Raw genomic sequence first — 12,824 nt, 5'->3', positions numbered from 1 at the left:
AAAAATCCAAGTCTACGACTGGATCATGCATGTCCTGTAAGTACCCAGCTGGGGATTATCGATGTGCGGGCACCCCTTTTCTGCCAGAAAACTATGGTTAAGAAGTGACTCTTGGAAGAAAAAATTTCGTCAGGTTTCAAGTTCCCTCATCCTCCCAGAGCATCGCAGGCACCTGCCGGGAGCAAGATGGCGCTTTCCCTCATTACCTCTCGGGGATGGAGATTTCCATATCGTGCATCACGCACTGGGATGGCATCTTTGCCATTACTCAAGATGGTGAGCCACGTAGCCTCACCATTTCCAGGTTTCAATATGGCTTCCCCAACTCCCGCCACCGGAGGTCAAACTCAGGAACGAAGATAAACTGGCGCGGAAATAGCGTAAGCGGAAGTTGTCATGCACCGCAACTCCCCGCCCCTATGTCCCTCCCCCGTTTCTACGCCCCGCCCCTGGTGGCGCGGAGAGCAGAGGCAAGATGGCGGCCGAGTTGGAGTACGAGTCCATCCTGTGTGTGAAACCCGACGTGAGCGTCTACCGGATTCCGCCCCGGGCCTCCAACCGCGGTTACAGGTACCAACCCCGAGGCACTGCAGCATACGCGTACCCGGTCGGGGAGGACAGTTCCCTTCTCAGCTCGCTGCTCGTCCCTGCCAGTGCCAACTCGGAGTTGTCACTTTGCTAGCCTCCCTACCTGGGCTGTTATCGCCCTATCGTCCTGTTCTTACCCCACTCTGGACTGCCATCACCTTTGTTTCCTCCGCTTTAAAAAAATTGCCATCCTGCATCTTCCCATGTCTCGTCCCCTGGACCCCTCTGGGTTCCCCATCCGTTCCCCATCATCCACATCCAGTCGTGCCTGCTCCACCGTTAGTCACCTTTCCTTCGCTCTTCCCTGCGTCCTTCAGTTTGGCACCCTCATCCCCACCCCCACATTTCCAATACCCCGTGCACATGTGTGGATAACCTTTGTGTTGTTGGACCCTCTCTGGATGATCCAGTTTATCTTTTATGCTGTTGTCAGTCATGGCAGCAAATATCATCCACCATTTGGTTTTCCCTTCACCTCTTTTGCCAGTGGGCAAAGGTTATCATAGGTTTTCCAATGGTTGTCCATACTGTTTCTTTTCAACATATTTTCTTGATGATTATATAGTATTTTCTATCTTCCTTCCCTCCTTCCACTCTTAACTTATCTATAGCTTTTCCCTCCAGAGTTAACGCTGCCTTTTTTCTGTAGGGCTAAATTTATGTTGTAACCTTGTAATTCAATGACTGAGTGTCTGGAGATGCTGTAGGAAGTCATGAAGTCCTGTAATGCAAAGAGTTAACGTGTAACTCACTGTGTTACATATTAAAAAGATATGAATATGGGCCCTGGCAACTTAACAGCTGCATGATTTGGGACAAATCTCTTAACCTCTCCAAGCCTCCGTTTTCTCATCTGTAAAATAGAAAAAATAAGAGTTAATGATAATAAAACCTGTTGTAGTTATGTGTCTCAAAAGTTTTTGGAGGGTTAAGTGAAATCATATAATAAGTGTGAAAGAATTTAGGAAGCAGTAAAGCTGTATATAAATATGTGATACTGTTTTTATTCCTCTCTCTGACCCATATTATCATCACAGTTTTCCTCTTGGCATTTATTATTACCTTGGCTGACAATTTATCTTCTCCTGATGTCCATTATTTTGCCTTTTTACCAGAGGTTCATTTCTCATGGATCCGTATCTTTGTGCTTGCTGACCTGTGCTCTACACCCTGTGGGTTGTACTTTTTGGCAAAGAGGTAGTCCTAATTTTAGGCTTTCAATCAGACCCCAAACTGAGCTTGAAATCTGTGTGCTGTTTGCTGGTTGTACTATATATGTGTGACTCATCTGAGACATCACCTTCTTTGGGAAGCCATACTGGAACCTTCCATTCTGGCTTAGGTATGCTCTCTGTGCTTCCATAGCACCTAGATTTGTCTCTGTCACAGTGCTCTTCCTTCTGTATTGCAATTGTTTGGTCTCCTATTAATCCAGACTAGAGTATGAGGAACTTGAGGTCTTTTTAAACTTCATATTCCCAGGGTCTAGCACAATGTCTGGCACATAGTGGGCACTCTGTAAATGTTGACTGAAAGAACAGTGTAGTAGATTACAGTTAATCACATAAATTAGCATTGACTGAACTGTTAAATTAGGAAAATTGCTCATACCTTTCAACTTGAGGTGTTAAGACTTCCTAAAGGATATGATTTACTTTGAAGTGGGGTTCTATTCTTTTTTTTTTTTCCGCCCCCTGGGGTTCTATTCTTTTACTTCTACTTCAAGCTTTTTGAAAGACCTTCCTTCTCTCATCTGCATTTTCTACCTTCACTTCCTAGTTTATCCACAGCCTTTATTCTTATGTCAATTAATTGCACTGAACCATCAAAACAATTTCTTAATTTTCCTCTTTTAATCTTTTTCTTGTTAAACTTCTATGTTTTCCATGCTTATTACTGATATTTCCTATTCTCCAAGAGGCATTTTATCATCAGCCATTCTTCTCTTAGTATAGTGAGTGAGTAGAGCAGAACTAAATTTGAATTGTGATTCTCATTTGTTTGTTGGGTTACCTTTGGCCAGTCACTTAACTCTTTTGAGCTTTTGTTTTCTTACCTATAAAAATGGATCTAATACCACTTACCTTGCGAGATCTCCTCACTTAATTTTCACAAGAATGGGCATGCCTGGCACATAACAGATGCTTGATAAATATTGCTTTTCCATCTTGTTGTCTGCATAATCTTTCTTGTTGTTTGCCAGAACCCATTTTACATTATGAGCATGATTTATTTTCTAGGCTGCCATGAAAGGGAAAACTGGGCTTTTTAGGAAGCAGGAGAAATTCTTTCTTTTGTGACTAATACCATTGGAGGGAATAAATAACGTTGATTCACCTAGTGTAAGCTGTTGCTTTCCAGACTTTCACTGACTAGACCAATGGAAGGAAAATTTAAGTTGATGAGAAATTTATAAGTAATTAGAAAATGGTTTTCCAACCTATAAAACTGCTTTTTATTCATCACTACCCTCCTCCCTAGCTAAATTAATATTAAATTCTATAGTGTGTTTTTAATGCAATGAAAAGAATGCTGGATTTTGAAGTTAGGCATTATTACTTACTGTGTTATTGTCCTTCATTGAGAGAGAGAGGAAGGGAGAGAGGAAGAGGAGAGGCTTTTCATGCATATTTCATATGGCTGCTATAAGGATTTATTGCTAAGCTAAATGAAAATTTGTGAGATCAGTTTACAGTATTGTCAGAAGACCAGCAAAACCAAGAGTTCTTCAAGCTAGGTCTTGGGAGTGGGAGAGGAGCTAATGCTGAGGGCTGAGGGAAACTGCTGCCATGAAGATCCATTCACTTACTGAGAATTTGTTAAATATTGGCCACTAGACACACATGATAAATAAGACAAGGAACCTGTCCAAACAAACACATCTTGTAAGCTTGTTCCTAATATTTTCAATAGCTATTTATATTATGTCTAGCTCTTTGTGGTATGGTAGCATAAGTAACAACCATTTTAAAAAAATTTAATACGGGACCTTTAAAGTGCTCTAATCTGGAGCAGATCCAGGAACTTGAAGGTCTTTGAAAGCAGGACATCAAGAGAGAAGGGCATGACAAAATCCTGTTTAAAATCTGTGCTAATTTTAATTTTCACTTTCTTCCTTTCCACCCTTTGCTTACCTTTTTGTTAAACTCATTCTTGTTCAGATACACCCTGTTGTTACCTTTCTAACCTGGAAGTATTGGTCTTCAGATTCCTAAGAGATAAGTTATTAATAACTTTTACTTTGCCCTCCCTTTTCCATACTCCTGGCAAAACAAAATCAGAAATGCAGTGTTTTGTAAATTGGCCATATTTAAATAATGTTCTAAACTTCACTCAAATTCATTTATAACACAGATTATAAATATTCAGTGTTTCCATAGACATTTGTATCTCTAGCCCACGTCTTTCCTAAACTCTGGACTCATATATTCAACTGTCTGTCTTCTCTTAAAAATCTACTAGACATCTCAAGCTCAGCATATGCGAAACTGAACTCCTGATCTTTCTTCCCGGACATGCCTTCCTCATCCCAGTTATTGACAACTCCTTTGCTAAGGCTGAAAACCTTGGAGTCATCCCGGATTCTCTTTCTCTTCTACCTCGCACCCAATCTGTTAGAAGATCCTGCTGCCTTTACCTTAAATACAGAGGGTGCCAAAAAAATGTAAACACATTTTAAGAAAGGAAAACTGCATTAAAATTGTAATACTCAATATATACCAATAACAAAAGATGAATACAAGTCACGTTTGACTTCTGCAATTATAAGAAGTGCTCAAAGTGGTTACCATCAGTGTCCAGACACTTCTGATTACGGTGAACTACTGCTTGAGCAACGTTGACCAAAGTGTCCACTTGTATACATTTTTTTGGCACCCCTGGTATATCCAGAACTAGCTACTGTCTTCTCTAGTCGTCATCATAACTCTCCTAAATAACTGCAATAGAGTTTTAACTAATCCCCCTGCTTCAATGCTCATATCCTTACATCTCTTCTACTCATAGCAAACAAAGTAACTCTTTTAAAATAAAAAGGATCTTGTGTCACACCTCTGCTTAAAACCTGTAACAGCTTACCTCCTCATTAACTCAGAGTAAAAGCTAAAATTCTTACAATGACTTACAAGGCCCAACATAATTTGGCCTTCTGTTAACTCTTCTACTTCATCTCTTTATTCAAGCAAGTGGCCTTCTTGCTTGAGTGCAAATATTCTAGGCATGCTCCTACCTTAGCACCTTTGCACTAGCTGTTCCCTGTGCCTGAGATACTTCTCCCCAAGGTATCTGCGTGAGTAACTCTCACATTCTTCACATTTTTGCTCACATTTCACCTTGTTAATAAGGTGAAATAACCAGTCTTGAATACTGCAGCCTGTTTACTCCCACTTCCCTCCCGACCTCCCTTTTCTGCCTCTGCATTTTCTTTTTACCTTAACACTCACCACCTGATGAGATACTAATTATTTGACTTATTTATTATGTTTCTTTTTTATTGTCTATCTTCTATTAGCGTGTAAGCCTCACAAGGGCAGGAGTCTGTTTTTGTTTACTGCTATATCCCAAGCACCTAGAACAGTGTTCGTGACTTAATACGTACTCTAAATATTGATTGAATTCAATGAAAAGCAATATTATTGGACTCCAAAATCCTCAAATAGTAACATCGTCTACTATTTGTTTTAGACTGGTGTTACGTAAGTCAATTATGTAGAGGGGATCATGAGTTATTCTTACTGATTACTTAATAGGTAGAAAGAATCAGCAATCCAAGACAGGGAAATAGAAATACGGCAAATGATTTTGTATAGGTTTTTCATATATTAAAGACATGGCCCTGAGGCCTGAGGCTTCCTATCTTCCTGTCTTAGGGCATCTGACTGGAAATTAGACCAGCCTGATTGGACTGGTCGCCTCCGAATCACTTCAAAAGGGAAGATTGCATACATCAAACTTGAAGATAAAGTTTCAGGTAATCTATGCTGGTGACTCTAACATATTAAGGATATTGGTTTGGTGTGCTTTTATAAGTACTTTTAAGTTGGGGACTGAAATGGAAATACTTGTTAATTAGAGTTTTAGATTTTTGCTTCCTTCGCTCAAATAAGTCTTTCTCTTACCTGTCAGGGGAACTCTTTGCTCAGGCACCAGTAGAACAATATCCTGGTATTGCTGTGGAGACAGTGACAGATTCCAGCCGCTATTTTGTAATTCGGATCCAGGACGGTACTGGTAAGGGATCTGGGATTTGGAATGGGATGAGATTGGGAAAATAGTTAATGCATTCAATAAAAGTGTGTCCTGATCTTATTTATCTTCAGTTTACTAAATTTTTCCTCCCCTTTCTCCAAAGTTAACTATAGTTATGAAAGAGAAGGATTAACGTGTTATTTGTAATAGACATGAACACAAGTTTCAGACATGGTAATTAGTAGGTAAATGTAAATAAATAAAAAATATGTATCTAACAAAATGATTTACACTTATTACCCATTCATTGTTTGTAGTGGTTTTTGGTGGGACCATCTTAAGTTATCTATGTCTAGGCCAATCATTATCTCTTCTCCATAGTCTATATCAGAGGTTGGCAAAATTTTTCTGTAAAGGGACAGATTTTTAGGTTTTGCAGGCCACACGTCTCTCTTGCAACTACTCAGTTTTGCTGTTGTAGTGTGAAAGCACCATAGATAATATGTAAACAAATCGGTGTGGCTGTGTTTCAGTAAAACTTTATTTTTTAAAAAGCTATGGCAGCATTTGGACCACAGGCTGTATGTAGTTTGCAGACCCCTGGCCTGTGAGAAGATGATTCACATTGCCAGACTTTAGGTAGGGTAACTGTTATATTTTCATTGGATAGAATTTGCCCTAGGGACACTTCCTATTCTGAGTATTCCTGTCTTTTTCTCCTAGGGCGAAGTGCTTTCATTGGCATTGGCTTCACAGATCGGGGTGATGCCTTTGACTTTAATGTCTCCTTGCAAGATCACTTCAAGTGAGTGAAGCTCGTCCTTAGTTACCAGGTTAAATGGTTTAGGGAAAGGTGCTTCTCAGTTGAATGGGCACTGTCTCTTTCACCTTCTTTTACCGTCTTTATTTGGTAAATAAGTTTATAATGAATATAAACCTTCCCATTGATCCTTTGTCCTTACATTATCTTTGTATCTTTTTATCCTTTCCTTGTAGCCCAGAATATGTTTTTGATCCCTTGTACAGTGGTTTGAGATGATGCTATTATTTATGCTCTGGGGATGCCTTTGCTTTTAGGTGGCTGAGAGAGGCATACGGTAACAGGGCTGTATGTGACATATGTGGGAAGTTACATGCCAGTTTTGTTACTTTATGTAGCTGACATGTTTTGTGCCTATTGCAACCTTTCTTCAGCCCATCTGACTTTGGCGTAGCTGTGGTGGACAGCACCATGCACACTGTCAGCTTCCTATCTCAAGGACACATACCCCTGCTTTTCTGCCTCAGAACTCTCTGAAATTGTGGTAGGTCACTTAGTTAACACAGGCGTACAACCTGGAAGGACCGAGGAGTAACACCCTCTCAGGGACAGCCCTCAACCAGGGGGATGGGAATTGGTGACTAAATGCCCTCCTTTGGAGGGACAAGTTTAATACACATTATGTTTCATTCCTCCGTGGTATTGAGCCCCAGTTGCCGTCTTTCTTGGCTTTTTTTTTTTTTTTTTCCTTTTTCAACTCTTCATGTTCCCTCACTCTGCTTTCTGGAATCCTGTTTTGCACAAATTAGCTTACACTCAAATTTGTGTGTCAAACCCTGCTTTCAGGGAATCCCAAATTAAGATAATTAAGATAACTTACTCTTTTATTGAAGGTGGGTAAAGCAGGAATCTGAGATTTCCAAAGAATCTCAGGAAATGGACACTCGTCCCAAGTTGGATCTGGGCTTCAAGGAAGGACAGACCATCAAGTTGAGTATTGGGGTGAGTATGGTGGTTTTTGCCTCTTCTTTCTGTATTTTCATAAGCCTGTGACTTCCCTTTTTTTTCCTCTCGCTCTCCTTCTTTTTCTTCTTTTGTAGAACATTACAACCAAGAAAGGAAGTGCTTCTAAGCCCAAGACTGCAGGGACTGGGGGCCTAAGCTTACTCCCACCCCCACCTGGAGGCAAAATCACTATTCCCCCACCTTCCTCCTCAGTTGCCATCAGCAATCATGTCACTCCACCACCCATTCCAAAATCTAACCATGGAGGTAGTGATGCAGGTAAATCTCTCTAGTACTTTTAATTTTCAGAAATCATATCTTAGGTTGTAATTGGATAACACCTGTTTGCCAAGGAAAGTGTTGATATTTTTGTTATAAAATGGCACTTGGTGCTGACAAAGTGATGCTGGCAAGAGATCCAAGCTTTTCTAGTGGACTGAGAGTTATAGTATCTGGTAGGTTCATTGGCAGAAAATGGGTGGATATTAAAAAGACTGTTTCCTTCATTTGTGCCTTGGTTAGGTGCTAGTAGTCCTGAGAATCAGATGGACCAAAATTTCAGTCATGGCTCTGCTCCTTTACACCTGAATGTGCTTGGTAACGTTACTTAAAATTCTCTGAGTTTCAGTATCTTTATCTGCAGAATAGCGATGTAAAACCACCCAGGATTGTGAAGGTTAAATGATGTGAGAGCATCTAGCACAGTACTTGGAATATAGTAACCATTCAGTAAATGTTATTTCTTAATCTTTTTCATTTCTTCACCAGGGCAGTTGGGACAAAATGAGACATCTGGGTTTGTGAATGCATTTTTGTTCTTCCTTACTATCTGGTGGGAAAAAGAATAGATATATTTACATTTAAAGAATGCAAACATTAGAACTCAGAAAGGAATTTTCCTAAGACTAGAGAACCATAAGTGTCACCAGAAGGTGCTGGAGATAATATCTAAGATTTATTTTTTATTTAAAAAAATTTTTTATTTTGAGACAATTGTAGATTCACATGAAGTTATAAAGGTAATACAAAGAAATCCCTTGTACCCTTTACCCAGTTTCCCTCAATGGTAGCATTTTACAAAACTATAATATCTCAGCCAAGAAATAGACATTGATACTGTCTACTGCTCTTAGATTTCAGCAGTTTTACGTGTTCTCATTTGTTTTTGTTTGTTTTTGGTGAGGTGGGGTTCTCAGAGAGTCACCAGGGTGTGATGAGTGTTCATCAGGTTAATGTAGATTCTGGTTTGGTGCCAGTGCTGAGCCTTGAGCTACTCAGCAAGTCTCAGAGCACACCAAGGCCAGTGGCTGCCCATCTGGGGCCAGCAGATCCCCCGAGAGTTATCTGAATAAGAGTGCAATGTGTATGGGGCTGGCTGCTCTCCAAGAAGGTTCCTCAAGCATTGCAAGAGTTAGGTTGGTCAGGGTCCAGGGAGTAACCAGGGTGCAGCGAGTGGCTGGAGCAAAGAGTGGAGTTTACCAGCCAATGCAGATTCAGATTTGGTTGTGTGGGGGAGGGCTCAACACAGGAAAGATGGCGCCCACCTTCTGGCTGCACGAGAGGAGAATTCTATGCTGGGAAATGGCAATTGTCCCTCTAGTCCTTGCCCTGAAGCCACTCAACTCAGTCTCTCTCTGTATGTCTCTGACACCTTCCGAGTCACTGTCCCTCCACCAGAGCCCGGGATGAGTGCCTGCTATCGAGTGAGTCTGTGCCCCAGCCCTTTTAAGAGGACATTTGTATTTCCCACAGCTTTCTCTCTCACCCGGATGATCAGAGTCCCCACTGTTTTTTCACAGCCAGATGTTGTGGGGGCTCCTCTTCCCAGCACCAGTACTCCAGACTAGGGAGTGTGGTGTGGAGTTGTTACCCTTTGCTCCTGGGGAGGGGGGAATCTCTGTGGCTGAGATATCTCTTCCAATTCAGAATCACTACACACAAGTGTGTGGCAGGCCTGTTTCATGTCTCTAACCCTCTTACTGTTCTTGACTTGGCTTGTTCTTTATATCCTTAGTTATACAATTTCTGTTCAGCTAGACCAGATAGTTCTCCAGTTTGATTGTTCTATAATTTAGTTGTAATTTTGATGTGGTCATGGGAGGAGGCAAGCATAGTGTTTTATCTACAGCTTTACGTGTTCTCATTTGTGTGTATGTGTGTATTTAGATCTGTGCGGTTGTATTGTGTGTGTGTGTTTCTGGATCCATCACCACGGTCAGCATACAGAACAGTTGTATCACTACAAGGATCCCTTGTGTTACCGTTTTATAACCATTCCTCCCTCCCTCTCTCCCAGTTTCTTCCCCTCTGCACGCTCCCCGCTAGTCCCTAATCTTTGGCAACCACTGATCTGTTCTCCAGCTCTATAATTTTGTCACGTCAGGAATGTTATATAAATGGAATCACATAGTATATAACTTTTTGGGATTGGCTTTTTCCACTCAGCATAATTCCCTTGAGATTCATCCAAATTGTGTATATCAGTAGTTTCTTCCTATTTATTGCTGAGTAGTATTCCATGGCGTGGATGTACCACAGTGTGTTTAACCATCACCCATGTAAAGACATCTGGGTTGTTTCCAATTTTTGGCTATTACAAATAAAGCTGCTGTATACAGATTTTTGTGTGAACATACGTTTTCATTTCCTGTTTCTTTTTTTTTCTTCTTTTACCTTGTATTCAGATATCCTTTTAGATCTGGATTCTCCTGCTCCTGTCACCACATCAGCACCAGCGCCAGTTTCTTCAAACAATGACTTGTGGGGAGACTTTAGCACTGCGTCCAGGTATGGGTGTAATGAAATCCACATACTCTCAGCCAGGATATAGACGATATGTACAGTCAGATGAATCTTTGATCAGGGCATTTATAGGTCATAGAGTCTGTGGCATGAATTCTAGGTAAGGAAGTATAGGAGTGCTGGGGATGGTGAGATGAGAAAACTGTAAGATGAAGTTGGAGGGGGATATTTCAGGCCTCGGTAAGTAGAATTGCTGTGAAATTTCAGAAATTCTGGGCAGCGATTTCTTTGAAACTATTAAGTAAAGAATGGAGTAGCTGTCCTAATACTATGCCTTTGGCTTTCTCTCTGTTCTGTCTTGCAGCTCTGTTCCAAACCAGGCACCACAGCCATCTAACTGGGTCCAGTTCTGAATAGCATTGGCAGGACATTAAGGACAGACTTGAAGAATAAAAGTGACCTTGAGGGCACCAATCTGTGAGGGAAGTTAGGAATCCCTTCTCTCCCCAGAACCAAAATTACTGGACAATCTTTCATAGCTTTGCTATTGCGTTCAAGCTGGTTTATGTTACTCCCCTATGTTGTTACTTGCTGTACAGCCAAGAAAGTATCTCTTACCTACTCTTCATTATCAAGGCAGGGGAGTAGTGGGTCTTATCATACTTGTGGCTGACAATGCAGGGCTTAAAAGGCCAGGGTCTCTGTGAGAGAAATGAGCTCTAACATCTGCGTAATTTTTCTCCATCTTTTCAATTCTTTAATATATTTCACAGTCACCTCATGACCCTGTGTACCTCTTTGTGAAGCCCTATTTAGCAATTTCAGGAGGGACAAAAACCTTGAAACTTTTTTTCCTGCTAACCCAAGACTCTGAAAATGGACAGACTGACCTCAGTGTTTACAAATTTAGAAATTTGATAGGGATGGAAATGAAGAAAGACCTGTTCCTTGGGTCTCTGCTATATGTCCTCCTTCAAGCTTATCCAGTTCAGTGAACATCTAGTGCTGGGTGCAGCTCCATCACCCTCTCATGTGTTTACATGTCTTTTCCTATAATAAGAGGGTTGTGTTGGTGGCGCCTCCACTATTCTTTCGTTTGTTGAATAGTGCAACATCTTTGATCAGTGGGTGTCTCTTGGATGAAGGAGGTTCAGGGAGCTGTGTTTTCCAAGTTATATTCTGGAGAAGTGTTTACAGTTAATTAAGTCCTCAATGTCGTCAATAGGTTTTGTGACTTTAAACGACTTAAAACAAAACCAGTTTTATCGTAGGCTAATTGATATAAAAAGAGTTAAGTTCCTGTGGCATATCATCAACAATATGACAAAACGACGTTATTGGAGGACCTGTACTTTCTTGCAGCTCCATCTAATTGCCACACTTGAAGCACCACTTTACTTTGTATTTGTCCCATTGTTTGACCTAAAGTTGAGGGTTTAGAATTTTTAACCTGATGTGTAGAGCAAAGAGGTTGAAAGCACTTGACTCTTGTTCAGTACCCACATTGCCTTGCTGCCTGGGTATTTGGCCCCTTTTCATAAACATTTACTTTTCAATCCATCTACAATAGCTCTTCAATTGAAAGGCTGCTTTATATGTATTGTCATTTATGAAGGAAACTGGAGAATCACAGCTTTACCTGTGGCAGCTTTGGTACCCATCACCCAGGGTATCTCAAAAGCAAGTTGCTCTCCCATCACTTACCTTTTCCTCTGCCCCACCATTCCTTTTACGATGCTGTGAAGAGAGTTCCCTTTCTTAAATGATTGGGCACTATCTATTTTGTTTGCTAATCGGCGATTTTGAGGATGAAATGGGAGGACATTATTTCTTCCCTTAGCACCTATTTGGATGTGTATACTCTGGCTGAAGGGAGTCCTTATATTTAGTTTCAAAATATATTCTCTGTCCTGGATTTCCTTCTTGACTCTTTTTAACTTTGGGTCCACCGTTTTTCCTTGCCTCCACTTCCTGGCAGCTCTATTCTTACAGAGCCATGGCGGGGCATTTTAAAATTCCAGTAGAAAACACTAAAAGGAAAGTCTATAGAATCACTAGTGACTAACTATTGGGAATCTATTTTCTCAATCTTCCTCCATGTTGTGTTCTTTGTATTTTCAAGATGATAATATATTATGTATTTGAATTGCTGAAAAATTGATAATGAAGTTTAAGATATATGTATATAAAGCATATGCTGTATTGGTGCAATAATGGTAATTAAAAGTATGGAAAAAGGTAGTGTCTCTTTTATCTTTTAATTTGCCTGTTTCATTACCTTTTTTATTTAATTGATCCAATATAAATGGGCCAGTAGGTAATAAAAGGACATTTTTATAGCTATTATTCTTTTTCGAGAAATAGGAGCTTTTAAGAAGTTGAGGTTACACCTCTGCTCATGATTCTAAACCCCCAGAGCAATCCTCATAGAGATTACTTATATTCTATTTATTTGCTGGTACGGTTCATTTCATTTGCTTCCAGTTATCATGTTCTAGGCCACCTCTCACATCCTAGAATATAATCAGCATAAATGAAGGAA

At 40.5% G+C, this 12,824-nt stretch overlaps 1 protein-coding gene across 1 annotated transcript; it reads left to right on the top strand.

The window, feature by feature from the left end:
- Positions 1-429: 429 nt before the first annotated feature.
- NECAP1 (NECAP endocytosis associated 1) lies at positions 430-12,521 on the top strand. The gene is made up of 8 exons (XM_019626196.1): positions 430-570; positions 5,457-5,557; positions 5,713-5,817; positions 6,499-6,580; positions 7,429-7,537; positions 7,636-7,819; positions 10,225-10,327; positions 10,647-12,521. The coding sequence occupies exons 1-8, from the start codon at positions 476-478 to the stop codon at positions 10,693-10,695; spliced, it is 828 nt and encodes a 275-aa protein (XP_019481741.1). The 5' UTR covers positions 430-475; the 3' UTR covers positions 10,696-12,521.
- The last annotated feature ends 303 nt before the right edge of the window (positions 12,522-12,824 follow it).

This window comes from Hipposideros armiger, unplaced genomic scaffold (assembly GCF_001890085.2).
Source record: "Hipposideros armiger isolate ML-2016 unplaced genomic scaffold, ASM189008v1 scaffold_662, whole genome shotgun sequence".
Classification (NCBI taxonomy): Eukaryota; Metazoa; Chordata; class Mammalia; order Chiroptera; family Hipposideridae; genus Hipposideros; species Hipposideros armiger.
This window is presented reverse-complemented; position numbering and strand designations above follow the sequence as displayed.